The 26768-nt window shown below is 45.5% G+C and overlaps 4 protein-coding genes across 4 annotated transcripts; 2 read left to right on the forward strand and 2 right to left on the reverse strand.

Annotated features, from left to right (window-relative positions):
• LOC135889323 (nicotinamide N-methyltransferase-like) lies at positions 1–3452 on the forward strand. The gene is made up of 3 exons (XM_065417181.1): positions 1–154; positions 1880–2087; positions 3017–3452. The coding sequence occupies exons 1-3, from the start codon at positions 1–3 to the stop codon at positions 3450–3452; spliced, it is 798 nt and encodes a 265-aa protein (XP_065273253.1).
• A 5571-nt stretch (positions 3453–9023) lies between these two features.
• Positions 9024–11612, reverse strand: LOC135889239 (nicotinamide N-methyltransferase-like). Its single transcript, XM_065417066.1, has 3 exons — positions 11570–11612; positions 10388–10616; positions 9024–9459 (listed from the first exon to the last, which is right to left on the reverse strand). Exons 1-3 carry the CDS (start codon positions 11610–11612, stop codon positions 9024–9026), a joined length of 708 nt encoding a protein of 235 aa, XP_065273138.1.
• Positions 11613–17913: 6301 nt separating this feature from the next.
• On the reverse strand, positions 17914–20187 carry LOC135889240 (nicotinamide N-methyltransferase-like). Its single transcript, XM_065417067.1, has 3 exons — positions 20079–20187; positions 18967–19174; positions 17914–18349 (listed from the first exon to the last, which is right to left on the reverse strand). The coding sequence occupies exons 1-3, from the start codon at positions 20185–20187 to the stop codon at positions 17914–17916; spliced, it is 753 nt and encodes a 250-aa protein (XP_065273139.1).
• Positions 20188–21474: 1287 nt separating this feature from the next.
• Positions 21475–26642, forward strand: LOC135889345 (nicotinamide N-methyltransferase-like). The gene is made up of 3 exons (XM_065417206.1): positions 21475–21628; positions 22745–22952; positions 26207–26642. The coding sequence occupies exons 1-3, from the start codon at positions 21475–21477 to the stop codon at positions 26640–26642; spliced, it is 798 nt and encodes a 265-aa protein (XP_065273278.1).
• Positions 26643–26768: the final 126 nt, after the last annotated feature.

Consider the following 26768-nt stretch of genomic DNA (forward strand, 5'->3'; position numbering starts at 1 on the left):
ATGGACCAGAGCCACACTAAGAAAGAAGCTTTGGAGAAACTTTTTGATCCAAATGATTATTTGAAAACGTATTATTCCTTTGACTCCACAAGCAGTGAAAAAAATGATATTTTGATGTTTCTTCTGAGAAACTTCTTCAAGACCTTCATTTTGGGTGAGTGGGGTGTGTTTTGTGCCATTCTGTTTGCACAAAGGCTATTTTATAGTGGGATGCGTGTTGCTGGAAACATGTGTGTGTAGATCTGGATTTCTTTTAGCAGAGGAGATTTTCCCTAATTATCTTCTACCCCTGCTTTATGGCGTGATGGGCCACAGCTGGTCATCCTCATTACAAAAGCCTGGCACAATAGGTGCATTGAGAGTAGTATTGTCCTATAGTGTGTGCAATGACAACACTGGGCTGTGCTAATGACCTAGATGGGTCTCCCAAAGTCAATCGGAGAGTCTGAGATGAAACATAAAATGGGGGCCACTACAGGCTTAAGAATCAACAGTGGAGAAGGTGCACCTGGATCGTGGCAGCATGGAAGAGGGGAGAGGAGGGGGGGGCGAGAGCATGCATCAGTGCTTGTGCACAGGGTCCTGTAGGGTGCAGTGGTTGGGGACATCACTGGTGACAGCGGTTATGGCACAGACCAGGACAGAGCAAATCCTCCTCTGCTAGTTTGTGCCTTAAGTACAGTCTCCCTACAAGATTGAGCAGCTCCTCATCCCATGCAGTAGAGCTCTGTGCCATTCCCCAGCAAGCCCTGGTCCCAGCATTGCGATGACCAATGGCTGGTGGTAGATGAGAAGCCGGCTCGTGCCACTGAGCCAGGAGTCAGCAGTCAAGGAGCTCCCCAGCGGTCCCCGAAACAGGGACTTTCTCCCAAGCTGTTCGTGTGTCTAGGCTTGTGGGCCTGTAGAATGTACTTTTAAAGCTACCTGGGCTGTGTGGGTATTGCTAACTCCGAGCCAAGTGAGCTTAAATAACAGATGTTAAAGATAACACATCTTGGGTTTTGTTTCGGTGCCTTCTGGATCTTGAGCTTTTCGGGTTGTTATTTTTTAAAGCTTTCTCCACAACTCTTCACGCTAGAAACTAGCTTTAATTGAATTTATTTATTCAAAGGAAAGATGAGATGAGATCTCCCGGTGCCAGCTTTAAGAAAGATATGGACAAATCGGGCAGAGCCCAGAGGAGAGCAATATAAAAAGAGAGAAGGCTTAAAAATCTGACTTCCAGGCAGGATTGGCAGAATTCAATATTAATTTTTTTTATACTTTCAATGGATAAGATCAATGTTTATTTTTAAGCTTCTTTATTTTTATTGATTTAAATTTTCACACTTGTGGGAAATTATATGACACTCAGGTGGGGAGGGAGTCAGACAACAATTATTTTATGACAGTAGACACTGAGATTTAAAACGTTAAAGTTTTATAACCTTTAAAACACCAATTGTCAATATCACATGCCAAATATTTTACAGCTAAATACCTTAAATCCACATCAAAGAAGTTCTGGAGCAGGATTTCGCTTACTTTGTCTAGCTGTATATTTCAGTTATTATCAATGGAAATGCTTTTTAGTCAGTTTGTGTGTGGTGGTGAAATCAACGTTTATTGACGTTTATTGATACAAATCTAATCCTTTTCAACCTGCTTATGAGGCAACCTCATCATACTGTCCCCTCCATAAACTTATCAAGCTCAGTCTTGAAGCCAGTCAGGGGTCCTTCGCTGCATTTTACCTCTCCTGGAACTGGCCTTCTTAAAACCCTTTATAAACCCAGAGGGGAAATTGTCCAGCTTGCACCCTTGGCCCCCCAAACCTCCTCCTCTCCCATCTTCTGCTGCTGTATGTGCTGATACACAGGTATTTTGCATTCCAAACCAGATGGTGTTAAAGGCAACACCTTGATTCGTATTGGAAATGCTCCCACCATTTTCGAACTGCTCTCTGCCTGTGAGTCCTTCAAGGAGATCATCGTCACAAACTATATGGATCGGAACTGCCAGGAACTGGAGAAATGGCTAAAGAAAGAGCCAGGAGCGTTTGACTGGACTCCGGTGGTGAAATATGCGTGTGAGCTGGAAGGGGACAGGTACGGGGAGGAGACCTAGTTCTGTTACAATTCAACTAAAGAAAATATGTAAAAATCCCTTTTAATTTGTGGATCTTCCTTCCCCGGGGTGCTTTTTTCCTAATAATTGTTATGTATTATGGTGGTGTTCAATACGTATAAAAAGAAAGAAGTGGATTGGATTGAAGTAAAGGAAAAATTTAAGAGAAGTCTGGAACCAGGACTCCCCTCCAGCTACCGCTAGCAAGGGATTCCTCTGAATTCAGCAGACTCAGAGCTTGAACTTGCAATGCTTACAAGAGGAAGGTTTACTCCTACAAGGGTAATTTTCCCCTTTCCCCCCCCCCCCCCCCCGGCAGAGTGGCAAACACTTCAGGATTAGACACCCCTTCACTCCCATTTTAGCCTTCAAAATGGGCCGTAAGCACTAGATGTTCCAAACAGCTGAGTACACGGGGTGCTGAGCTCCTTAGATTATTGGCCACACTTTATATAATCTTCTATTTATATGAGTGAGCTATAAAGGGTGAATAAATGGTGAGTACATGTTTTAATAACGGGTTAGTCTATTGCTCAAAATTGTTACAGGGCCCAACAGATCAATAACGATTTACACCATTTTCTACAGATTTGCTGATAACCAAACATTTATGACGCATAGTATTTGTGTCTGTAAGATGCCTGTGTCATTTATTAACCCTTATAAAACCCTTAGAAATGGGAACTTCATATAAAGTGTGACCAACTCTGGCTAAATGGGAGCTGAGCTCTTCTGAAAATCTGGCCTTAAGCAGGTGAATTCCACCCAACAGAGATTTTATGTGACTATGTAACTCTCATCCACTGAGCCGATTGCTGATATATTGACTGCGTGCACTGGTCCTGGATATGAAGGGCTCTTTGACACAACAGTAGCACATTTCTCTTCAGTGTTATATTTATCTTTCCAGGAAAAAGTGGGCTGAGAAGGAAGAGAAGTTCCGAAGAACGGTCAAGCAGGTTCTGGAATGTGATGTCAGCAAATTCAATCCTGTGACCTTTGCCTCTCTGCCCCCTGCTGACTGCCTGCTCTTGTGCCATTGTTTAGAAGCAACTTGCAATGACCTGAGTACCTACCGTGCTGCACTGAAGAATGTCAGCTCCCTGTTAAAGCCAGGGGGTCACTTGCTGATGGTGACCACAATGAAGTGTAATTACTATATGACTGGCCAACACAAGTTTCCCTGCCTCTTTCTGGAGAAGGAGGTTCTGGAGGAAGCAGTGAAGGAGGCTGGTTATGATATTTTGCAGTTTGAGGTGACTCCCATATGCTATCCAGCTAGTTTGGTAGAGCATGAGGGGATCTCTTACCTAGTTGCTGCCAAAGGGAAGGGCAAAGAAGATTAAAGAGAAAATACATCAGCTCAATGCAAGTAGAGAGGCAGAATAGATTAGCTGTAGATGCTAGTAGACCTGAAGATCAATGTGCGCGGTGGAGCTTTGATGACCTCCAAGAATTTTGGAGAACCAGTTTGTTCAGGATGCACTAGCTTGAACCCCTTGTTGTGCTACTAAAGCTGCCCTCATCCGTGTCCTTTCCCACTCAGAGCTGCCATCATGTCTCCCTGGCCTCCAACCCCACTATGCTTCATCCAGTGTAGCTGCACCCCACTGGGCTTTATCCTCTCCCTGCTCTTGCCATGTTTTGCCTAGGCCATGCTGCAGCTGTGCAGCTAATAATAATTACATAATGAATCATATAAAGTCCTTCTCACTGCTAATGGACTGGAGCCTGCTCCCAGTAGTCAGTGGCAAAACTCCCATTGGCTTCAGTGGTGCAGGACTGGGCCCAATCAGTGCTGGGTTTGGAATCATTGGTGGATGGGGTTTAGAAAGAGGATCAAAACCCATCTACAGGCCCAACCACCCCAGACTTTTAGGAACAGAGGTTCTGCCCCTGAGCTGCCTCTGGATTCAAATTCTGCAAATAGCTCCATTTGATAATGGGTTGAGCTACTCCTTTCTTACCCCAAATTTTGCAACTCGCTCCCATGTCACGTGTTTAGCTTTGTGCCTTTCTATGCATCTGCATTAGACTGTAAACTCCTTGGGGCAGCCATCCTGCCTCCTTGGGAGTCTTGTCTCCCGGCATTGAGAGCATGGCTCACACTGTACACATCGTCCTCAATACTGGCTATAACATTGATCCGTTTGAACTGATTGGCTGCGGCCTGACAGCTGCATTGGGCCATGGTGTTGGAAGAATGATTTGTTTTGGTGAATAATTGTAATCTCCACCCAATCGGTGCTTGCCTAATAAAGATCTGTTTCCCATATGCAATAATCTCTGGTTCCAGGTCTTATTATTACCTTTGCAGAAGGAGATTTACAGGTTAATACATCTGGATTTAAACGATATCACTATGGCTACACAGGGATAACAAACCTGAGGCTGGCCCAGGTCAGCTGACCAGGGCTCATGGGGATTGGATTCCGGGGCTGAAAAATTGCTGCATAGACATTTGGGCTTGGACTGGAGCCCGAGCTCTGGAACCAGAACAGCCACGGCCATACCGCAGGTCTTTTATCCCTGTGTAGACAGACCCTGAGTCAGTCCTCTCTTCTCTTAAGGGGACACAAGTGAAAGGATCTAAATTCTCTCCTGAAAACCCTCTAAAGCAGAGTCTCAATGCTGAATGTAAAAGGAAAGTTGAGTGAAATACCACTACACTTTTTCGCTCTCCAAAAGGGGAAAATCACAGACAATGTACACCTCCCACCGCTGCAGAATACAGCTAAAACAGGTGAAAAGATGTCGCAGATACCATTACTGCGCATTTGGCAGATGCATTCTTGGCGATCCATCATGTATCACCAAAAATGATAGCAGCGGCTCAATGAGAGCCTGTAGCTTGCTCACGTGCCCTGCCCCAATGCCCCTGAAGCTTCCCCTTAAACACTGACTCAGGTATATTTCATTCCCCCTCTCTTCCACCAACAAAAACTTTTCTGCTTCCTGTGGGTCACATGCCCCCTCCCAGATTTCTGCCTTCCATTTAGCACAGAGATTTTAAGACAGGAGCCGGTGGATTAGAAGCTGATGGGAGCCGGTCATCCTGCCTCTATGCATTGCTGCTATGGGGCGCAAATCTGCAAGCTCACCCCTGGCGCTAAAATGCCTAGTTACAGCTCTGCATTAGCGCCCAAAAGTCTGTGACAGGACCTTGGCCTAATCTCAGAGCCCTCTCACTATGCAAGTATCTGCTTTTGAGCTCTAGAAGGGCAGAGGCTGGCCTAATGCTATTAACTATTCCTAGAACTTTATATCAGCTTCCAGCCTGGGATTCCATTAGGGACCTGTAATCTGCCCTGGAGTTGTGAAAAGCAAATGAGATTAAGAAAAAAAGTTTTTAAGCAACACCAAGTTGTACATCTAACGTTAAAGAGTGTAGGGGCTGAGTTCCACAGCTGCACTCTTCTTGCAGGCACATGAAAGTGTTAAAAGGCAGAGTTCAGAGAGTGCGTCACCAGGGGCAGCTCACTGTGGACAGGGGACCCTGGGAAAACCAGCACAGTTTATGTGCAGACTCGGAGCGAGCACCATGGCTGAGTTCACCGGAGGAGATGATTACCAGGCAGAGTTTGATCCAAAGGCCTATCTCAGATATTTTAAAATTTGGAGAAGACACCTTGGGAGAGGAATATCTTAACTTTGCCCTGAAACATTATTGTAAATCCTTCACTTCAAGTACAGCCTGTTGGTGGGATTTGGGACTCATCCCTGGCTTGTCTATCCTTCTCTGCCGTGGCGCTGGAACATTTTTAATAGTGGGGGAGCTGAAAGCAGCCCCCTCCCCCAGTCCATGCCCCACCCAAGAGCTGGGGCTGGGAGCAGAGCCGTGTCTCCGGGAGGAGTGGACCCGAACAGGGTAAGGGGGACGAGGCTGGGGCCGGCAGCTGGGAACCCAGGCGTGCGCCGGGAACCTGCTGGGGGCCAGAAGCAGAGCCCGGGTGTGGGTCCGGCGGCCGGGGCCCCACAGCCCTGCATAAAACCTGAGGGTGCTGCAGCACCTCCTGCACCCCTGATTCCCGCGCCTATGCTTGTCTGTGACATAAGAAACCAGGTTATTGTCGTGGCAACTTTTGGCCTGGGTTGTGGCGAAGTATCCTGTAATATGCATTAGTTATTTGGTTTCCATGGTCACGCCTATCTGATGTGCAAGAAACATGCTCTGGCAGTTCATCAAGTCTCACCTTGCGGCACAGGGGGGCAAGTCACTAGGCGTTTGGCCATTGTCTTCAATGGAAGCAAGATTAACGCTAGATGTATTAAACTAAATCAACTAAATTTAATTGAGACCAAGCTGCATTTTGTTTGGTTAAACAAAACAGGCGCCTTTGAATGGGAGCCACCAACTCCCGAATGCTAAGCACGGAGCTGCCCAAGCTAGCCCAGTGGAGATGCTGATGACAAGGTGGTGTGCCATGCCCCAACACCTCCCCCAGTGTTGATCATTGGACTCTGAGTGGCCCCAGTTTTATGCCTCCCCTCATACTCTCCCATTGACTTCAGATGGCCTGCCTGACTCGTGGGCACAGTCATGTTGTCACTGCAGAAACTGGAGTTGTTGGCCATTTTTCTGGAGGACAATGTTACCCTCAATGCAGCTGTGCTGACAGGCTCTGTTAACAAGAATGACTGACCCATCCCATCCTTCCACCTAGGTGAAAGGTAACTAAGAAAATCTTCTTCGATAAAAGATAATTCCAGGTCTGCAATCATGTTTCAGTTAAAATATCTCCAGCTATAATGTAGCATTGGTGTAGACAGCACAGAGCAAAACACAGCAGAGATTCACCATCTAAGAATAGCTAATAGCCTGGTGGTTTGGGCAATCAGCGGGGGTGTGGGAGAAGTTTATGTCAGTGCTTTAAATAAGGCAGACCAGGAGCTTGAACCTGGTTTTTCCAGGTGAATGCCTTACCCCTCAGGCTACTGGCAAGTCTGGCTTGGTCCTTCACTACTGCTAGTTATTTGAGAAAAACTTGAAAAGTCTCAGGTCCCTCACAATGCAGAACAGGAACATTTCTGAAATGTCGTACGTTTGGCCATGACAGGAAAGCATTTCTCAGCCATCTCTATTCACTATCTCCTGCCTATGTCTGGTAGCTTAACGGGGAGATAAACTTATATAAACTAAATGGGGGATAAACATTACATCTTACACAATGGATCTGTGTCCTGCCCTCTGATCCTGCTGGATATCGGTAGTCCTTCCGGTTGACAGTTTAACCCCTTATTGCACATGCAAATTGCATTCTTCATGTATCTATCGGGGAGTTTCATTCTTCACACCGAGATAGATTCTTGTAGAACCCACAGGAAGCAGAAAAGTGTTCATGGAGAGGGGGAATGAAATATGCCTGAGTCGGTGTTTAAGGGGAACCTTCAGGGGCATTGGGGCAGGGCACGTGAGCAAGTTGCAGGCTCTCACTGAGCCACTGTTATCATTTTTGGTGATGGATCCCCAAGAATGCATCTGCCAAATGCACAGTAATGGTATCTGTTACAGCTGTATTCTGCAGCGGTGGGAGGTGTACATTGCCTGTGATTTTCCCCTTTTGGAGAGCGAAAAAGTGTAGTGGTATTTCACTCAACTTTCCTTTTACATTCAGCATTGAGACTCTGCTTTAGAGGGTTTTCAGGAGAGAATTTAGATCCTTTCACTTGTGTCCTCTTAAGAGGAGAGAGGACTGACTCAGGGTCTGTCTACACAGGGATAAAAGACCTGCAGCATGGCCGGGGCTGCTCTGGTTCCAGAGCTCGGGCTCCAGTCCAAGCCCAAATGTCTATGCAGCAATTTTTCAGCCCCGGAATCCAATCCCCATGAGCCCTGGTCAGCTGACCTGGGCCAGCCTCAGGTTTTTTATCCCTGTGTAGACATAGTGATATCGTTTAAATCCAGATGTATTAACCTGTAAATCTCCTTCTGCAAAGGTAATAATAAGACCTGGAACCACAGATTATTGCATATGGGAAACAGATCTTTATTAGGCAAGCACCGATTGGGTGGAGATTACAATTATTCACCAAAACAAATCATTCATCCAACACCATGGCCCAATGCAGCTGTCAAGCCCCAGCCAATCAGTTCAAACGGATCAATGTTAAAATCACAGTGAGGTTATAGCCAGTATTGAGGACGATGTGTACAGTGTGAGCCATGCTCTCAATGCCGGGAGACAAGACTCCCAAGGAGGCGGGATGGCTGCCCCAAGGAGTTTACAGTCTAATGCAGATGCATAGAAAGGCACAAAGCTAAACACGTGACATGGGAGCGAGTTGCAAAATTTGGGGTAAGAAAGGAGTAGCTCAACCCATTATCAAATGGAGCTATTTGCAGAATTTGAATCCAGAGGCAGCTCAGGGGCAGAACCTCTGTTCCTAAAAGTCTGGGGTGGTTGGGCCTGTAGATGGGTTTTGATCCTCTTTCTAAACCCCATCCACCAATGATTCCAAACCCAGCACTGATTGGGCCCAGTCCTGCACCACTGAAGCCAATGGGAGTTTTGCCACTGACTACTGGGAGCAGGCTCCAGTCCATTAGCAGTGAGAAGGACTTTATATGATTCATTATGTAATTATTATTAGCTGCACAGCTGCAGCATGGCCTAGGCAAAACATGGCAAGAGCAGGGAGAGGATGAAGCCCAGTGGGGTGCAGCTACACTGGATGAAGCATAGTGGGGTTGGAGGCCAGGGAGACATGATGGCAGCTCTGAGTGGGAAAGGACAGGGATGAGGGCAGCTTTAGTGGCACAACAAGGGGTTCAAGCTAGTGCATCCTGAACAAACTGGTTCTCCAAGGTGCTTGGAGGTCATCAAAGCTCCATAGCACACATTGATCTTCAGTTTTACCAGCATCTACAGCTAATCTATTCTGCCTCTCTACTTGCATTGAGCTGATGTATTTTCTCTTTAATCTTCTTTGCCCTTCCCTTTGGCAGCAAGTAGGTAAGAGATCCCCTCATGCTCTACCAAACTAGCTGGATAGCATATGGGAGTCACCTCAAACTGCAAAATATCATAACCAGCCTCCTTCACTGCTTCCTCCAGAACCTCCTTCTCCAGAAAGAGGCAGGAAACCTTGTGTTGGCCAACTACACAATGACTACACTTCATTGTGGTCACCATCAGCAAGTGACCCCCTGGCTTTAACAGGGAGCTGACATTCTTCAGTGCAGCACGGTAGGTACTCAGGTCTTTGCAAGTTGTTACTAAACTATGGCACATGACCAGGCAGTCAGCAGGGGGCAGAGAGGCAAAGGTCACAGGGTTGAATTTGGTGACATCGCATTCCAGAACCTGCTTGACCGTTCTTCGTAACTTCTCTTCCTTCTCAGCCCACTTTTTCCTGGAAAGATAAATATAACACTGAAGAGAAATGTGCTACTGTTGTGCCAAAGAGCCCTTCATATCCAGGACCAGTGCACGCAGTCAATATATCTGCAATCGGCTCAGTGGATGAGAGTTACATAGTCACATGAAATCTGTGTTGGGTGCAATTCACCTCCTTAAGGCCAGATTTTCAGAAGAGCTCAGCTCCCATTTAGCCAGAGTTGGTCACACTTTATATGAAGTTCCCATTTCTAAGGGTTTTATAAGGGTTAATAAATGACACAGGCATCTTACAGACACAAATACTATGCGTCATAAATGTTTGGTTATCAGCAAATCTGTAGAAAATGGTGTAAATCGTTATAAGCTATCTATTGATCTGTTGGGCCCTGTAACAATTTTGAGCAATAGACTAACCCGTTATTAAAACATGTACTCACCATTTATTCACCCTTTATAGCCCACTCATATAAATGGAAGATTATATAAAGTGTGGCCAATAATCAAAGGAGCTCAGCACCCCGTGTGCTCAGCTGTTTGGAACATCTAGTGCTTATGGCCCATTTTGAAGGCTAAAATGGGAGTGAAGGGGTGTCTAATCCTGAAGTGTTTGCCACTCTGCCGGGGAGGGCGGGGGAATTACCTTTGTAGGAGTAAACCTTCCTCTTGTAAGCATTGCAAGTTCAAGCTCTGAGTCTGCTGAATTCAGAGGAATCCCTTGCTAGCGGTAGCTGGAGGGGAGTTCTGGTTCCAGACTTCTCTTAAATTTTTCCTTTACTTCAATCCAATCCACTTCTTTCTTTTTATACATATTGAACACCACCATAATACATAACAATTATTAAGAAAAAAGTACCCCAGGGAAGGAAGATTCACAAATTAAAAGGGATTTTTACATATTTTCTTTAGTTGAATTGTAACAGAACTAGGTCTCCTCCCCGTACCTGTCCCCTTCCAGCTCACACGCGTATTTCACCACCGGAGTCCAGTTAAACGCTCCCGGCTCTTTCTTTAGCCATTTCTGCAGTTCCTGGCAGTTCCGATCCGTATTCTGTGTGACGATGATCTCCTTGAAGGACTCACAGGCAGAGAACAGTTCGAAAATGCTGGGCGCAGAGCCAATACGAATCAGGGTGTTGCCTTTAACGCTATCTGGTTTGGAATGCAAAATACCTGTGTATCAGCACATACAGTAGCAGAGGATGGGAGAGGAGGAGGTTTGGGGGGCCGAGGGTGCAAGCTGAACAATTTCTCCTCTGGGTTTATAAAGGGTTTTAAGAAGGCCAGTTCCAAGAGAGGTAATATGCAGCGAAAGACCTCTGACTGGCTTCAAGACCGAGCTTGATAAGTTTATGGAGGGGATGGTATGATGAGGTTGCCTCATAAGCAGGTTGAAAAGGATTAGATTTGTATCAATAAACGTCAATAAACGTTGATTTCACCACACACACACAAACTGACTAAAAAGCATTTCCATTGATAATAACTGAAATATACAGCTAGCCAAAGTAAGAGAAATCCTGCTCCAGAACTTATTTGACTTGGATTTAAGGATATTTAGCTGTAAAATATTTGGCATGTGATATTGACAATTGGTGTTTTAAAGGTTATAAAACTTTAACTTTTTAAATCTCAGTGTCTACTGTCATTAAATAATTGTTGTCTGACTCCCTCCCCACCCGAGTGTCATATAATTTCACACAAGTGTGAAAATTTAAATCAATAAAAATAAAGAAACTTAAAAATAAACATTGATCTTATCCATTAAAATTATATATAAAAAAACTGTACAGCCAATGATCCTTGATGGACCATCAAACAGGCTAGGCAGTGCTGATGTCAAATCCAGAAACACAGCAGAAGTTTGGAAATACAGATATACCCTACATATCTCTAACTCACAATACAAAGGCAATACAAACATAAACAAGATTATTAGACTTGGCAAATCACCAACACCTTACACAGCATATCTAGCATGATTCATTCCAATTTTATAGTATTGCTGTTAATATTATAAATGGTCACCCATATTCCATACAGCATCACCGCCCGCAACTCCAGTGTCTCCCCAACCATTCATGAACCTTGAACCCTTTTCTCCCCTGGAATGATTTTTCTCTTACTCACGCTGGCTTCCCCCAAGAGAACTACAAAGTGGGATTCCATGGCCTTTCCTGTGGACTCTGGCTCCTCTCTGAGCCCTAGCTATCAGCAGAGAGGGAACTGCATCATCTCATGCCCCTCTCTAGCTACTGGACAGTTACTGTTACTGCCAGCATAGCTCTGCTTGTAGATTCTGATGCGACCAGAGCCTATGATGGCATTACATGACAGCGGTGGGGATGTTGTGGTGACCTGGCTGCACAGGTACATACATTCTGGGCAGTGCCCAATATGCCCTGCATCTGGTGGCTCATGTAGCATCGAGTAGCAAAGCACCACTCAAGCCAGCCAGCTGCCTGACTGTCACACACCTTTTCTGGTTCATCTGGCAAAGTGCCTCTTGATCCAGCCAGCCGCTTGACCCTCATTTCTAAGGTCACGCATCTGGAAGATCTGGTGGGGGCTGCATTATGATTTTGACACAGACATCAGAAAGAACACTCATCTCCTGGCAACCTGCCCTGTGCATAACAGACACAGCCTACCTGTCCCATCTGGATGAACCACCAAGTCTCGAAAAAACTGTACAGGATAAATACAATTAATTTTGAGTGTGTTTGTCCTTCAGGCTGTTTAACATAAAATCTTATATCAGAGAAATTTGTGCATAAAGCTTGTACAACGGTTGCTCATTACAGGATTTCCAAGTAATGATACGTCTCTCTGAATATTCTGCCACATCCATCACAGCTCCTTTGTTTCCCAGCCAAGTTTTCCAGATCTAGTAAAGCAAACACTTCTCACGGAAATCTCTGGACTGGCCACATTTTATATAAATTTCTCCTGATTTAAAAACAAATTTCGGTGTGTGTTTAAATACAATCAATAACAGCAACTCCCCTGAATAGTGCCCATACTAATGATGGGATGTTTCTGGGATAGATGGATACAGTTACATTGCATGAGTATATTGACCTGTAGGTGCCTCTTGGTACCTGTACTCTTCCAGCTCACACTATTTAACTATTTATCCAAAATGGAACAGACACTGGGCAAGAGGGAGCAGGCAACAGAGGGACTCTGTAGTCCAGTAGTAAGGGCACCCGCTGCTCCCAGGAGGTGGGAGACCCTGGATTCATTCCCCCATTCCAATCACTTGTTCATTATTTATCCGCAGTGGAACAGCTTCAGCAAGAACGATTGGAGAGCCCCACATCAGAATATACCATAGCTCAGAGGTTGGAGAACGCTCCTGGGAGGTGGGAGACCCCTCTTCAAATCCTTTCTCCCCCTCTGGCAGCCAAGGAGGAATTGAACCTGGGTCTCCCACTTCCCAAGTGGATGCTAAATGTTATGAGATGGGCAGCTCCTCCTCCAGCCATTTTGAGTGTGGAGCAAGGCAGGCACCTAACTCATTCCCACAAGTAACTACTGAGGTGCCTAAGCCACTGGACTCCAGGCAGCAGGTTCCTGAGTGTGGGTCACTAAGCAGAGCTCAACCTCTCCAAAGGTGCCTGTCTTTGGGAGGGGTTGGGGCATGGCACACCACCCTGTCATCAGCATCTCCCCTGGGCTAGCTTGGGCAGCTCCATGCTTAGCATTCGGGAGTTGGTGGCTCCCATTCAAAGGCGCCTGTCTCTCCCTATTCATTGCATTGGTGGATCGCCGTGTTGTTCCTGTGACTTTCTAGGCATCTAAAGGTTAGGCGCCATGATGCCGAATGCTGCAACGCCCAAGTCCCTTTGTGGATCCGGGCCTAAAACTCTTCTGGCTAATTCCCCTGAGAGAACTGCCCCAAAATCTGTGGCACTCAACCCATTCTGGGAAAGGGAACTGCTGACCTGCGGCAATCCCCATGATTGAGACAAAGGCCCCAGGTAGCCACATACACGTATGTCCAGCTTGGCTGGAAAGGAGCCTCTCTGTAGAAGAAGCATTGGGCTAAATTCTCTGCTGGTGGCGTAACTCCACCAAAGTCAACTGAGCCCTCAGGGACTTTGGCCTCGTATCCGAAGAGGCATCACTTCCATTTCAGCCTCGACCAGGTCAGCGTCCCAGCTGCACAGGAGGGAAGAGGTCAACTGAAATATGTTGTTTATCGAAGCACTGCCCTGACATCGCTTGTATCTAAACGGTTTTATTGCTCTTGCACTTGTTACTTAACCCCTCATCTTACCTCAGAGAAAGCGGACTAGGACTACGTGCCACTAAACCACGTTCCCTTGCCTGACTCTCTTGGGTAATTTGCAGTTAGTTAGATTAACCTCCGACTCGTCCTCGTGTTACTTTCTTGGATAAACAGGTTCGACTGATGCTCTGAGGACACTTCACAAGCCAGGGATCTGGGTCAGGGGTGCAGGTGACAATCTGACAGGAGTACATACATTCAGAGCCAGATTTAGGGGCAGGTGACCCCGGTGCTGGGATTGGGAGGGTGCCGAGCTCAGGGTGCTGTAAGGTATTCAAAAGTTTAACAAATGTGTGTGTGTGGGGGGGGAGGGTGGGAAAGGGGGCACTGAGGACACTCCTCACCTGGGGCACCATTTGTTCTAGGGCTGCCCTGTGTACATTGGCTTCTGTGTTCCATCTCCTCCCTGTGGCCCCATCATAAGGTGAGCTCGCCCTTGAAGGCAGGTTGGGCATAGCTCTACCTGTCCTGGTTTTCCTCTGAAGGGTGGGGTGAGCCGATGCTGGTGAAAACATGAGCAGGGGGAGTACAGGACTGCCTAAGAGCGTGAGATTAGGATCACCTGAGTCCAGGCTGGAAGCACGCCTGCTATAAAAGGGGCTGCCCGCACTCTCTGTTTCTGAGAGCGCTGGGGAAAGGGAACCAGGGGGGAAAGTTTACACACTAACTAGGTGAATGGCGTAAGAGAGACTTGCTGGGAAGGGTAGCAGGACTCTCTTGGGAAACCCTAATGACAAGGGAAAGCAATATGGCCAACCCCAAGCATGGAAGCACCACAAGGCCCCAAAAAATCATGATAGGCTTAAAAATCAAGGGACTTGAAAATAATAATAATATATGCTGGGTCCTTTTTCTTTGCTTGCTGAGCCTGTTGGGTACACTCAGGTCGTGTTTTTCAGGGTTTCCCCCCAAAACCATGAGGGCTAGAAACTTACTTGCCCCCCCTCCCCACATCCCTCCAAAAAAGGAAAGCTGAGATTCTCACATCATCAGGTGACTTCAGCAGGTGGGGCTTTAAGAAAACACCAAATATTGTGACACTCATGTTTAAATTGCAAAGATGACAACAAAACAGATTATGCTTAGGTGAGCCAAGTGAACTGGTTGTGGTTTTTTTGTTTCTGGCTCAATAAAGCAGGAATCAAGGGGGGGGGATTAAATTGAATCACCTGTCGTGGGTGTGTGAGTGCCTCAGGGGGCTAAGAAGGAGGGGAACTGAGGCACAGCAGTGCCCCCAGCCTGGGGTGGGAGTGGTGCCCAATCACCCTCCCCCCCCGCACACACACACACACTCTTTTCCAAGGTGGGCCTGAGAGGCTCGCTCAGGAACTGCCTCATCATCTGTAAACCACCCGGGTTGCTCTGCCCTGAGAGACTGTTAGTAGTAGAATGTTGGGAGCCAGAGGGAAAGTGTCAAAGCTGGCTGTGGGGCCGTGAATGTGCTTTCCTTGGAAAACTCAAAGACAAAAAGACCTGCAGCTGCATCACCTGCTGGATCACCGGGTTAGGTTTGCCTGATCTGCTGTAGTAATATACAGGCTGAAAGGCACTGAGCAAAAGCCAAAGCAAAAAAAACCCACCATCTCCTAAGGGGAATGCATGGTTAGCTAGGTTAATAGGTACCCAGCATTTGCAGTGTTAGTATCTGTACTGGTATTACAGTAGCAGCCAAGTGGGCTAGGCGTTGCACAGACACATAGAAAGGCACAATCGTTGCTCTGAGGAGCTCAGTCTTAAAAAAACAAACAAACAGACTGTCCAGGTCTGTCTGCCTATAGACTCTGCTTTCAGATCAGCTCTAGACACTGATGCCTCCTAACGTTCAGAAAGCAGAAGGCACATCCTGAGACATGCCTGTGATGTGAATTACAGCCAGGGAAATGTGTCAAGATTTTCCCTGATGCACAATGGGCTTCAAAATCCATGTTGAGGAAAAACGGTGACGGGGATATAATTAGTGAAGCTGAGGCACTGTGTGATGAATGCCACACTTGGTATGACGGCGGTGTATGGGCAGCATAGCTCTGGGTGACGAGCACTGGAGTAGCAAGCTTAGCTGTGGGTCGAGACTGAGATGTCCTGGCAGAGTTTTGTGGGACCCCAGTCCCTGGAACAGCTGGCAGTCTGCTCACAACCAAACAACATGTTCACTGTGGGCATCTGAGGGTCTTAAAAAGTATGAATTGTGTTAGCCTCATGCCTAACAAGGACTTCTATGGGTTAGTTCTATTTTTAAGGCATCCAAGAAAGAGAAGAACAAAAAATAAAATACTTAACAAGATTTCTAGCTCTGATTTATTGGTACTTAGCCAGTAACAATTTACAAAACTAGCTTGCATATTATACTGGCTGTAAAAGAATTTCTGACATGATTCAAAGCAAACTATTCAGGATTCAAGCAGGTGGAATTAATGTTGAGCTATTTATTTGATTAATTTAAAGAAAAACAAATTACATACTAGAAAACTAAATAACCCCCCAACAAACAACTAACCTTGTGCATCCTTTAACCCATCTCCTCCCCAAATGCCTGGGATTAAAGGTGGACTTTGCAGTGTCCTAGAGCTGGGATCTGACATACCAGACAGGGGACAGAATGCCAAAACCAAGGACCTCTCAAGTTCTCAGGGCTTTTTTTTGGGCGGGCGGGGAGGGGCTAGGAGGAGAGCTGAAAGGCAACTGACTGTGGGGGTTGCCTTTGGAGGTTTCAGTTCATCAAACGTCCTGTTGAACCTGCAGGTTGGTTTGCCTCCAGCCCCCACCAAAGGAACTCTTGCTCTGAGCACAGCCCCGCCACCAGCACTTTGCACACCTCTTCTCAGGCACAGAGAAGGGAACTGACTTTCAGTCGCGTGGTTAAGACCTGCAATCGAGCTTGACAGCTCAGGCACATCTCTGAGGAGATCTGACACGACCAGGTGCTTGGGCCTGAAGTTCTGAATGCCCCTCCCAGCCCTAGACCTGCAGTCCGTCCAGATTCTTATCTGGAATTCTGACCTATCTGACCAGTCCAGCCAGTGCCGTCCCACTTTGTGAGAGCAGCCGCGACAAACTGGGGAGCATAAAACCTTCGGAATATCCAACAACGTATGCCCCAGGCCCATAGAACATTACAGAATTATATATAATCTTACAGCTGCATTGTGCTTTTGCATGGATGATACATGTGGCAGAGACTGGCCCATGGTGGGGGTCATGACCAGACTATATCTGGGTTCCAGTATCCCTGGCTACTGGAACAGTCCTTTGCAGGCTCTTACCAGCCTGTGCAACTTAGAGTAGCCCTGCAGCTGCTCTAACTTTTGCAAAGGGCTGACCTGGCCGCCAGTCAGTTAAAGGATCAGGAGGTAAAGGGTTGGGGGAAAAGAAGGAGGCACAAAACCACGTTCATCTCCTCACCTCAGTTGGGTGCTGCCTGAACACAGACTGGCCGGACCAGAAGACCAAGCCCATGGTGTCTAATTCTATTTATAACTGCCTTTCCAGAGAAACCTGAACTAGGGGACAAAAAATTAAGATTAGAGACCATGAGCCAATATTCATTAAAGCAATGGATTGGGTTCGAATAGAGCAAATCCACCTCAGTATCCTCACTGGGAATATTTAACAAGGCTGGGTTTTTTCACAGGAATAAAGAACCATTTTTCATAATGCATGTTACTACAGCTGGGTGTGTCCTGTGTGCTGGTGAAAGTGCAAGACTGGGAGCAGGTCTGCAGCTTGTCACAGCATCACAGGGTGAGTGGAAGCCCAGGCTGGTGAGTTGGGAGGCTCAGTGGTACCCCAGTTCCAGATGGTACCCCGGAAGGAACGCATCACACCTCTCACTATGTGACTCATAGGAACTTTACTTTGGCAAATGCGAAGAACCGAAGCAGAACTTGGGTAAAAATTGTTCAAAAATTGCAATAAATTTTAAAAATAGCAACCAAAATTGTCTCTTGGAACTCTCTTCCTGCAGGGAAGCATTTCCTCAGTTAAGTTCATCCAGCAGCAGCAATTTAGCTGCTTATCTTCTCCTGCATTGGTCATGGGCATTGTGTATTTCACAACAAAGGGTTAATGTATTTAACATTGCTGGAGCAAATACTGCATTCATTTCATTGGTATGTTTATTAGTAATATTCGCTCTGTTCCTTTGGGGAGGGTTTGCTTTACCCGTACTCCCCAAAGGATTTATATTGTTTCCTCTTTGCGAGCGAGAATGAAGAACTTCCCAGAGAAATCAGAGCTGTCGTCGATGATATCATCACCCCTGAAGAGAACCTCAAACTCCTGAATGATGAAGCCAGTTTCACTGAGGGCTTCCCTCAGAAATTCCTCTCTCAGGACCAAACACGAGAACCTTTTGGGGCCAACCATGTAGAAACTGCAGCCCAAAACTCCACTCAGCACCAAGTGCCCTCCTGGCTTTAACAGGGAGCTGATGTTCTTCAGAGCAATGCGATAAATGGTCAGATCTTTGCAAGCAGATTCCAAGCACAGTGATGAGATGAGACAGTCAGCTGGAGGCAGGACAATTGGATCCATGGGGTTGCTTTTGTGGACATCACATTTTAGAACCTGTTTGATGGTTTTTCTTAATTTTGCCTCTTTCTCAGCCTTCTTCTCCCTACAGAGACATACACATATACAAAATGAACTCCAAAGGGTTATCTGCAATTTCAGTGTCTTTCTATGATCTAGGTGTGAGTATTAGAAGGAAAACATAATTCGCTAGAGTGATGTCTGTTTGTAGGACCTTTTGTTAACTTTATCTTTAGTTCCCTTTCCCCGGGTCATGCTTTAAGATATGCTGGAATGCCAAGCAACATTAAGTCCTTGCCACCACATTTTGCTCAGAATTCATCAAACTTTTTCAAACAGGGTCATGAACTCTGGCTACTTTTTCAGTGGACCCTCTGTCTGAATTTTGGATTTTTAAAAAATCTGAAACCAGATGAATTTACACTTGCCTCTGCATTTCAGATGGGAAAAATGCCATTATCAGATGATAGCGCTCTCCAAGATCTTTGATGCTGAGACCTCTTGGAAACTCTATACAGACTCCTACCATGACTGAAAACCACATTCCCCCTGCTCTTTATTTTCTCCCCAAAATTTCTGCCTGTATTCACCACTGATTATGTTGCAGCTTCCAGTTGATCAGTATAAGTAGATGATGCTGCATAGACAGACTAAGCAATACACAATGACTTTAGACAATCTGCTTTTTCCAGCCCCCTGTACTTGTTTCCCTCTAGCTCACACATGTATTTCACCACTGGAGTCCAGTCAAACGCTTCTGGCTCATTCTTCAGCCATTTCTCCAGTTCCCGGTGGTTCCAATATGTATAGTTTGAAGCGATGATCTCCTTAAAGGACTTGCAGGCGGAGAGGAGCTGGTGGATGGTGGGGCCACTGCCAATATCAATCAGGGTGTCGCCTTTCACCTCACCTGGTTCGGAATACAGAATTCCTGGAGCTCATTGCATCTTAACCAAACAAAATGCAACTTCATCTCAATTAAACTTAGTTGATTTAGTTTAATACATCTAGAGTTAATCTTGCTTCCATTGAAGACAATGGCCAAACGCCTAGTGACTTCAGTGTTACCAAGCTTTGGCTGCAAGTCCTCAATGCTTCTTGACATGCAAATTAACATCAGATACCCTTTTTATTGCACTTACATTTCTATTCAGTTTTAGTTTTTCTGTAATGCAAGATGCTCTAATTCTATTACCAGTCCCCTGAGCCAAGCAATTCCCGCTTACAAGTTACTGAACTTAAGGACAATCCCCAGGATTACACATGTATCTATATGGTTGCAGTAATAGTTAATACTAGAAAAATACAGTATGATGCAATATCTCTGGCTCTTGCAATCCAACAGCTTTGAAATCAGAATTAAAATTTGCACCACATCTACTTCGTAGTAAGGGATGCAAGCAAGTATATTCAATAATTTAACTGCTCCATCCTGGTCTGTGCCACAACCGCTGTCACAGTTATTGTGTACGTTTTTTTCGAGACTTGGTGGTTTATCCTGATGGGGCAGGTAGGCTGTGTCTATTATGCCCGGGGCAGGTTGCCAGGAGATGAGCGTTCTCTCTGATGTCTGTGTCAAAATCATAATGCAGCCCCCACCAGATCTTCCAGATGCGTGACCTTAGAAATGAGAGTCAAGCAGCTGGGGGGGATCAAGTGCCACTTTGCCACATGAACTGTGTGACAGTCAGGCAGCTGGCTGGCTTGAGTGGTGCTTTGCTACGTGATGCTACATGAGCCACCAGATGCGGGGCATATTGGGCACTGCCCAGAATGTGTGTAACTGTGCAACCAGGTCACCACAACATCCCCACCGCTGCCATGTACTGCTTGTTCCTGGTTTGATTGTGGTGCATTTGGATATCTTGCAGCAGTGCCACCATCATAGGCTATGGTGGCATCAGAACCTACAAGCAGAGCCATGCTGGGAGGAACAGCATCTGTCCAGTAGCTAGAGAGGGGCATGAGGTGATGCAGTTTCCTCTCTGCTGATAGCCAGGGCTGAGAGAAGAGCCAGAGTCCACAGGAAACGTCAGGGAATCCCACTTTGTACTTCTCTTGGGGGAAGCCAGTGTGAGTAAGAGAAAAACCAGCCCAGGAGAGAAAAGGGTTAAAGGTTCATGAATGGTTGGGAGACACTGGAGTTGGGGGCTGTGACGCTGTATGGAATATGGGTGACCATTTATATTATTAACACAAATATTATAAAATTGGATTGAATCATGCTAGATATGCTGTGTAAGGTATCAGTGAACATGTTCTGATTTGCCAAGTCTGATAACCTTGTTTATATGTTTGTATCACTTTTGTATTGTGACTTATAGATATGTAGGGTATATCTATATTTCCAAACTTGTGCTGTGTTTCTGGGTGACACCCCCAGACAGTTTGGCATCAGCACTGCCTAGCCTGTTAGGTGATCCATCAAGGATCATCTGCTGTACAAATGACCCATTGAGAGAAGGCAAGGGATACACCTTATGAGTCAGTAAGGCATGTAGTAACTGGAGTAACTTTTCTACAAACGAAGCTCTAAACAAAGTACTGAAAGACCCATCCAAGCTGTGGATGTGTTCCAGAGGGACTTCCAAGCCAGCAAACTCACCAATACTCCTAAGAACATGATATATGGACTTGGAAGTCTTTGTATGTATTTGAGTGCTTTATCATTTAACAACTCTTTATAATAAACCTTTAGTTTTAGACACAAATGGATTGGCTGGCAGCATGGTATTTTGGGTAAGATCCAAACTAATATTGATCTGGTAATGTGGCTGACCCTATGGGGTCAGAAGAACATTTGGTATATGTGAGCAGAGTTTTTAAATAACTTCTCACTGTATTGGACCTAGGTGCTGATTGGGAATCAGAGAACAGGAATGCAGTAAGGGGGCTGGGGGGATTTCTTTTTTTTAAACTTCTTGAAAACCAGTGTGGGAGATCAGAAGTAGTCTGTGACTGGTTGGTGAGTTTAACTTCAGTGTTAACCACTAGTTTGGGGAGTATCTGCTCTCCCTTCTGTAGCCTGCCCTGACCTTGGCATTTTCAGTGAGGGCAGCCCCGGGCACCCCAGGGAGTTGTGAAGAAAGCCTGTAATCTGACACTTTGACAAAAGAAGGTGGAGCCATGGCCGGGAAGAGCTGAGGATCTCCATATTAACCCAGAATGGGAACAACCGTGCAGTTGAACGTTTGCAAACTCAAAGACAAAATGGACCAGAGACGCATTAAGAAAGAAGCTTTTGAGAAACGTTATGATCCAAAAGATTATTTGAAAACTTTTTATTCCTTAGACTCCACAAGCAGTGAAAAAAATGATATTTTGATGTTTCTTCTGAGAAACTTCTTTAAGACCTTCATTTTGGGTGAGTGGGGTGTGTTTTGTGCCATTCTGTTTGCACAAAGGCTGTTTTATAGTGGGATGCGTGTTGCTGGAAACATGATTGTGTAGATCTGGATTTCTTTTAGGAGAGGAGATTTTCCCTAATTATCTTTCTACCCCTGCGTTATGGCATGATGGGTCACAGCTGGTCATCCTCATTACAAAAGCCTGGCACAGTAGGTGCGTTGAGAGTAGTATTGTCCTCTAGTGTGTGCAATGACAACACTGGGCTGTGCTAATGACCTAGATGGGTCTCCCAAAGTCAATCGGAGAGTCTGAGATGAAGCATAAAATGGGGGCCACCACAGGCTGAAGAATCAACAGTGGAGAAAGTGCACCTGGATCGCTGCAGCATGGAAGAGGGGAGAGGAGGGGTGGGGGGAGAGCATGCATCAGTGCTTGTGCACAGGGTCCTGTAGGGTGCAGTGGTTGGCGACATCACTGGTGACAGCGGTTATGGCACAGACCAGGATCGAGCAAATCCTCCTTTAATATTTTGTGCCTTAAGTACAGTCTCTCTGAGATTGATCAGCTCCTCATCCCATGCAGTAGAGCTCTGTGCCATTGACACTCGGGTGGGGGGAGTCAGACAACAATTATTTAATGACAGTAGACACTGAGATTTAAAAAGTTAAAGTTTTATAACCTTTAAAACACCAATTGTCAATATCATATGTCAAAATATTAAAGCTAAATATCCTTAAATCCAAGTCAAATAAGTTCTGGAGCAGGATTTCTCTTACTTTGGCTAGCTGTATATTTCAGTTATTATCAATGGAAATGCTTTTTAGTCAGTTTGTGTGTGTGTGGTGAAATCAACGTTTATTGACGTTTACTGATACAAATCTAATCCTTTTCAACCTGCTTATGAGGCAACTTCATCATACCATCCCCTCCATACACTTATCAAGCTCAGTCTTGAAGCCAGTCAGGGGTCCTTCGCTGCATTTTACCTCTCCTGGAACTGGCCTTCTTAAAACCCTTTATAAACCCAGAGGGGAAATTGTCCAGCTTGCACCCTCGGCCCCCCAAACCTCCTCCTCTCCCATCCTCTGCTGCTGTATGTGCTGATACACAGGTATTTTGCATTCCAAACCAGATGGCGTTAAAGGCAATACCCTGATTCGTATTGGTGCTGCATACAGCATTTTCGAACTGCTCTCTGCCTGTGAGTCCTTCAAGGATATCATTGTCACAAACTATATGGATCGGAACTGCCAGGAAATGCAGAAATGGCTAAAGAAAGAGCCGGGAGCGTTTAACTGGACTCCGGTGGTGAAATACGTGTGTGAGCTGGAAGGGGACAGGTATGGGAAGGAGACCTAGTTCTGTTACAATTCAACTAAAACTAATATGTAAAAATCCCTTTTAATTTGTGGATCTTCCTTCCCTGGGGTGCTTTTTTTCTAATAATTATTATGTGTTATGGTGGTGTTCAATACGTATAAAAAGAAAGAAATGGATTGATGGAAAGGAAAAATTTAAAAGAAGTCTCCACTCCAGCTACCCCTAGCAAGGGATTCCTATGAATTCAGCAGACTCAGGGCACGTCTTCACTACCCGCCGGATCGGCGGGTAGCAATCGATCTATTGGGGATCGACTTATCACGTCTAGTGAAGACGCGATAAAATCGATCCCCGATGGCTCTGCCGTCGACTCCGGAAATCCACCGCGGCAAGAGGCGGAAGCGGAGTCGACGGTGGCGCGGCAGCGGTCGACTCGCCGCCGTCCTCACAGCCAGGTAAGTCGACCTAAAATACGCAACTTCAGCTACGCTATTCACATAGCTGAAGTTGCGTATCTTAGGTTGAAACACCACCCCCCCCCCGCCCCCCCCGTAGTGTAGACCTAGCCTCAGAGCTTGAATTTGCAACGCTTACAAGAGGAAGGTTTCCTCCTACTAGGGTAATTTCCCCCCCGGCAGAGTGGCAAACACTTCAGGATTAGACACCCCTTCACTCCCATTTTAGCCTTCAAAATGGGCCGTAAGCGCCAGATGTTCCAAACAGCTGAGCACACGGGTTGCTGAGCTCCTTAGATTATTGGCCACACTTTATATAATCTTCCATTTATATGAATGGGCTATAAAGGATGAATAAATGGTGAGTACATGTTTTATAGATTCATAGATTCATAGATTCTAGGACTGGAAGGGACCTCGAGAGGTCATCGAGTCCAGTCCCCTGCCCGCATGGCAGGACCAAATACTGTCTAGACCGTCCCTGATAGACATTTATCTAACCTACTCTTAAATATCTCCAGAGATGGAGATTCCACAACCTCCCTAGGCAATTTATTCCAGTGTTTAACCACCCTGACAGTTAGGAACTTTTTCCTAATGTCCAACCTAGACCTCCCTTGCTGCAGTTTAAGCCCATTGCTTCTTGTTCTATCCTCAGAGGCTAAGGTGAACAAGTTTTCTCCCTCCTCCTTATGACACCCTTTTAGATACCTGAAAACTGCTATCATGTCCCCTCTGTCTTCTCTTTTCCAAACTAAACAAACCCAATTCTTTCAGCCTTCCTTTATAGGTCATGTTCTCAAGACCTTTAATCATTCTTGTTGCTCTTCTCTGGACCCTTTCCAATTTCTCCACATCTTTCTTGAAATGCGGTGCCCAGAACTGGACACAATACTCCAGCTGAGGCCTAACCAGAGCAGAGTAGAGCGGAAGAATGACTTCTCGTGTCTTGATCACAACACACCTGTTAATACATCCCAGAATCATGTTTGCTTTTTTTGCAACAGCATCACACTGTTGACTCATATTTAGCTTGTGGTCCACTATAACCCCTAGATCCCTTTCTGCCGTACTCCTTCCTAGACAGTCTCTTCCCATTCTGTATGTGTGAAACTGATTTTTTCTTCCTAAGTGGAGCACTTTGCATTTGTCTTTGTTAAACTTCATCCTGTTTAACTCAGACCATTTCTCCAATTTGTCCAGATCATTTTGAATTATGACCCTGTCCTCCAAAGCAGTTGCAATCCCTCCCAGTTTGGTATCATCCGCACACTTAATAAGCGTACTTTCTATGCCAATATCTAAGTCGTTAATGAAGATATTGAACAGAGCCCGTCCCAAAACAGACCCCTGCGGAACCCCACTCGTTATGCCTTTCCAGCAGGATTGGGAACCATTAATAACAACTCTCTGAGTATGGTTATCCAGCCAGTTATGCACCCACCTTATAGTAGCCCCATCTAAATTGTATTTGCCTAGTTTATCGATAAGAATATCATGCGAGACCGTATCAAATGCCTTACTAAAGTCTAGGTATACCACATCCACAGCTTCTCCCTTATCCACAAGACTCGTTATCCTATCAAAGAAAGCTATCAGAGTGGTTTGACACGATTTGTTCTTTACAAATCCATGCTGGCTGTTCCCTATCACCTTACCACCTTCCAAGTGTTTGCAGATGATTTCCTTAATTACTTGCTCCATTATCTTCCCTGGCACAGAAGTTAAACTAACTGGTCTGTAGTTTCCTGGGTTGTTTTTATTTCCCTTTTTATAGATGGGCACTATATTTGCCCTTTTCCAGTCTTCTGGAATCTCTCCCGTCTCCCATGATTTTCCAAAGATAATAGCTAGAGGCTCAGATACCTCCTCTATTAGCTCCTTGAGTATTCTAGGATGCATTTCATCAGGCCCTGGTGACTTGCAGGCATCTAACTTTTCTAAGTGATTTTTAACTTGTTCTTTTTTTATTTTATCTGCTAAACCTACCCCCTTCCCATTAGCATTCACTATGTTAGGCATTCCTTCAGACTTCTCGGTGAAGACCGAAACAAAGAAGTCATTAAGCTTCTCTGCCATTTCCAAGTTTCCTGTTAACTGTTTCTCCCTCTTCACTAAGCAGTGGGCCTACCCTGTCTTTGGTCTTCCTCTTGCTTCTAATGTATTGATAAAAAGTCTTCTTGTTTCCCTTTATTCCTGTAGCTAGTTTGAGCTCATTTTGTGCCTTTGCCTTTCTAATCTTGCCCCTGCATTCCTGTGTTGTTTGCCTATATTCATCCTTTGTAATCTGTCCTAGTTTCCATTTTTTATATGACTCCTTTTTATTTTTTAGATCATGCAAGATCTCGTGGTTAAGCCAAGCTGGTCTTTTGCCACATTTTCTATCTTTCCTAACCAGCGGAATAGCTTTAATAACGGGTTAGTCTATTGCTCAAAATTATTACAGGGCCCAACAGATCAATAGATACCTTATAACAATTTACACCATTTTCTACAGATTTCCTGATAACCAAACATTTACGACGCATTGTATTTGTGTCTGTAAGATGCCTGTGTTATTTATTAACCCATATAAAACCATTAGAAATGGGAGCTTCATATAAAGTGTGACCAACTCTGGCTAAATGGGAGCGGAGCTCTTCTGAAAATCTGGCCTTAAGCAGGTGAATTGCACCCAACAGAGATTTCATGTGACTATGTAACTCTCATCCACTGAGCCAATTGCAGATATATTGACTGTGTGCACTGGTCCTGGATATGAAGGGCTCTTTGGCACAATAGTAGCACATTTCTCTTCAGTGTTATATTTATCTTTCCAGGAAAAAGTGGGCTGAGAAGGAAGAGAAATTACGAAGAACGGTCAAGCAGGTTCTGGAATGCGATGTCAGCAAATTCAACCCTCTGACCTTTGCCTCTCTGCCCCCTGCTGACTGCCTGCTCTTGTGCTACTGTTTCGAATTAAGTTGCAATGACTTGAGTTCCTACCGTTCTGCACTGAAGAATGTCAGCTCCCTGTTAAAGCCAGGGGGTCACTTGCTGATGCTGACCACAATGAAGTGTAATTACTATATGATTGGCCAACACAAGGTTCCCTGCCTCTTTCTGGAGAAGGAGGTTCTGGAGAAAGCAGTGAAGGAGGCTGGTTATGATATTTTGAAGTTTGAGGTGACTCCCATATGCTATCCAGCTAGTTTGGTAGAGCATGAGGGGATCTCTTACCTAGTTGCTGCCAAAGGGAAGGGCAAAGAAGATTAAAGAGAAAATACATCAGCCCAAGGGAAGTAGAGAGGCAGAATAGATTAGCTGTAGATGCTGGTAGACCTGAAGATCAATGTGCGCAATAGAGCTTTGATGACCTCCAAGCACCTTGGAGAACCAGTT

Source organism: Emys orbicularis, chromosome 15, assembly GCF_028017835.1.
Source record: "Emys orbicularis isolate rEmyOrb1 chromosome 15, rEmyOrb1.hap1, whole genome shotgun sequence".
In the NCBI taxonomy this organism is placed as follows: domain Eukaryota; kingdom Metazoa; phylum Chordata; order Testudines; family Emydidae; genus Emys; species Emys orbicularis.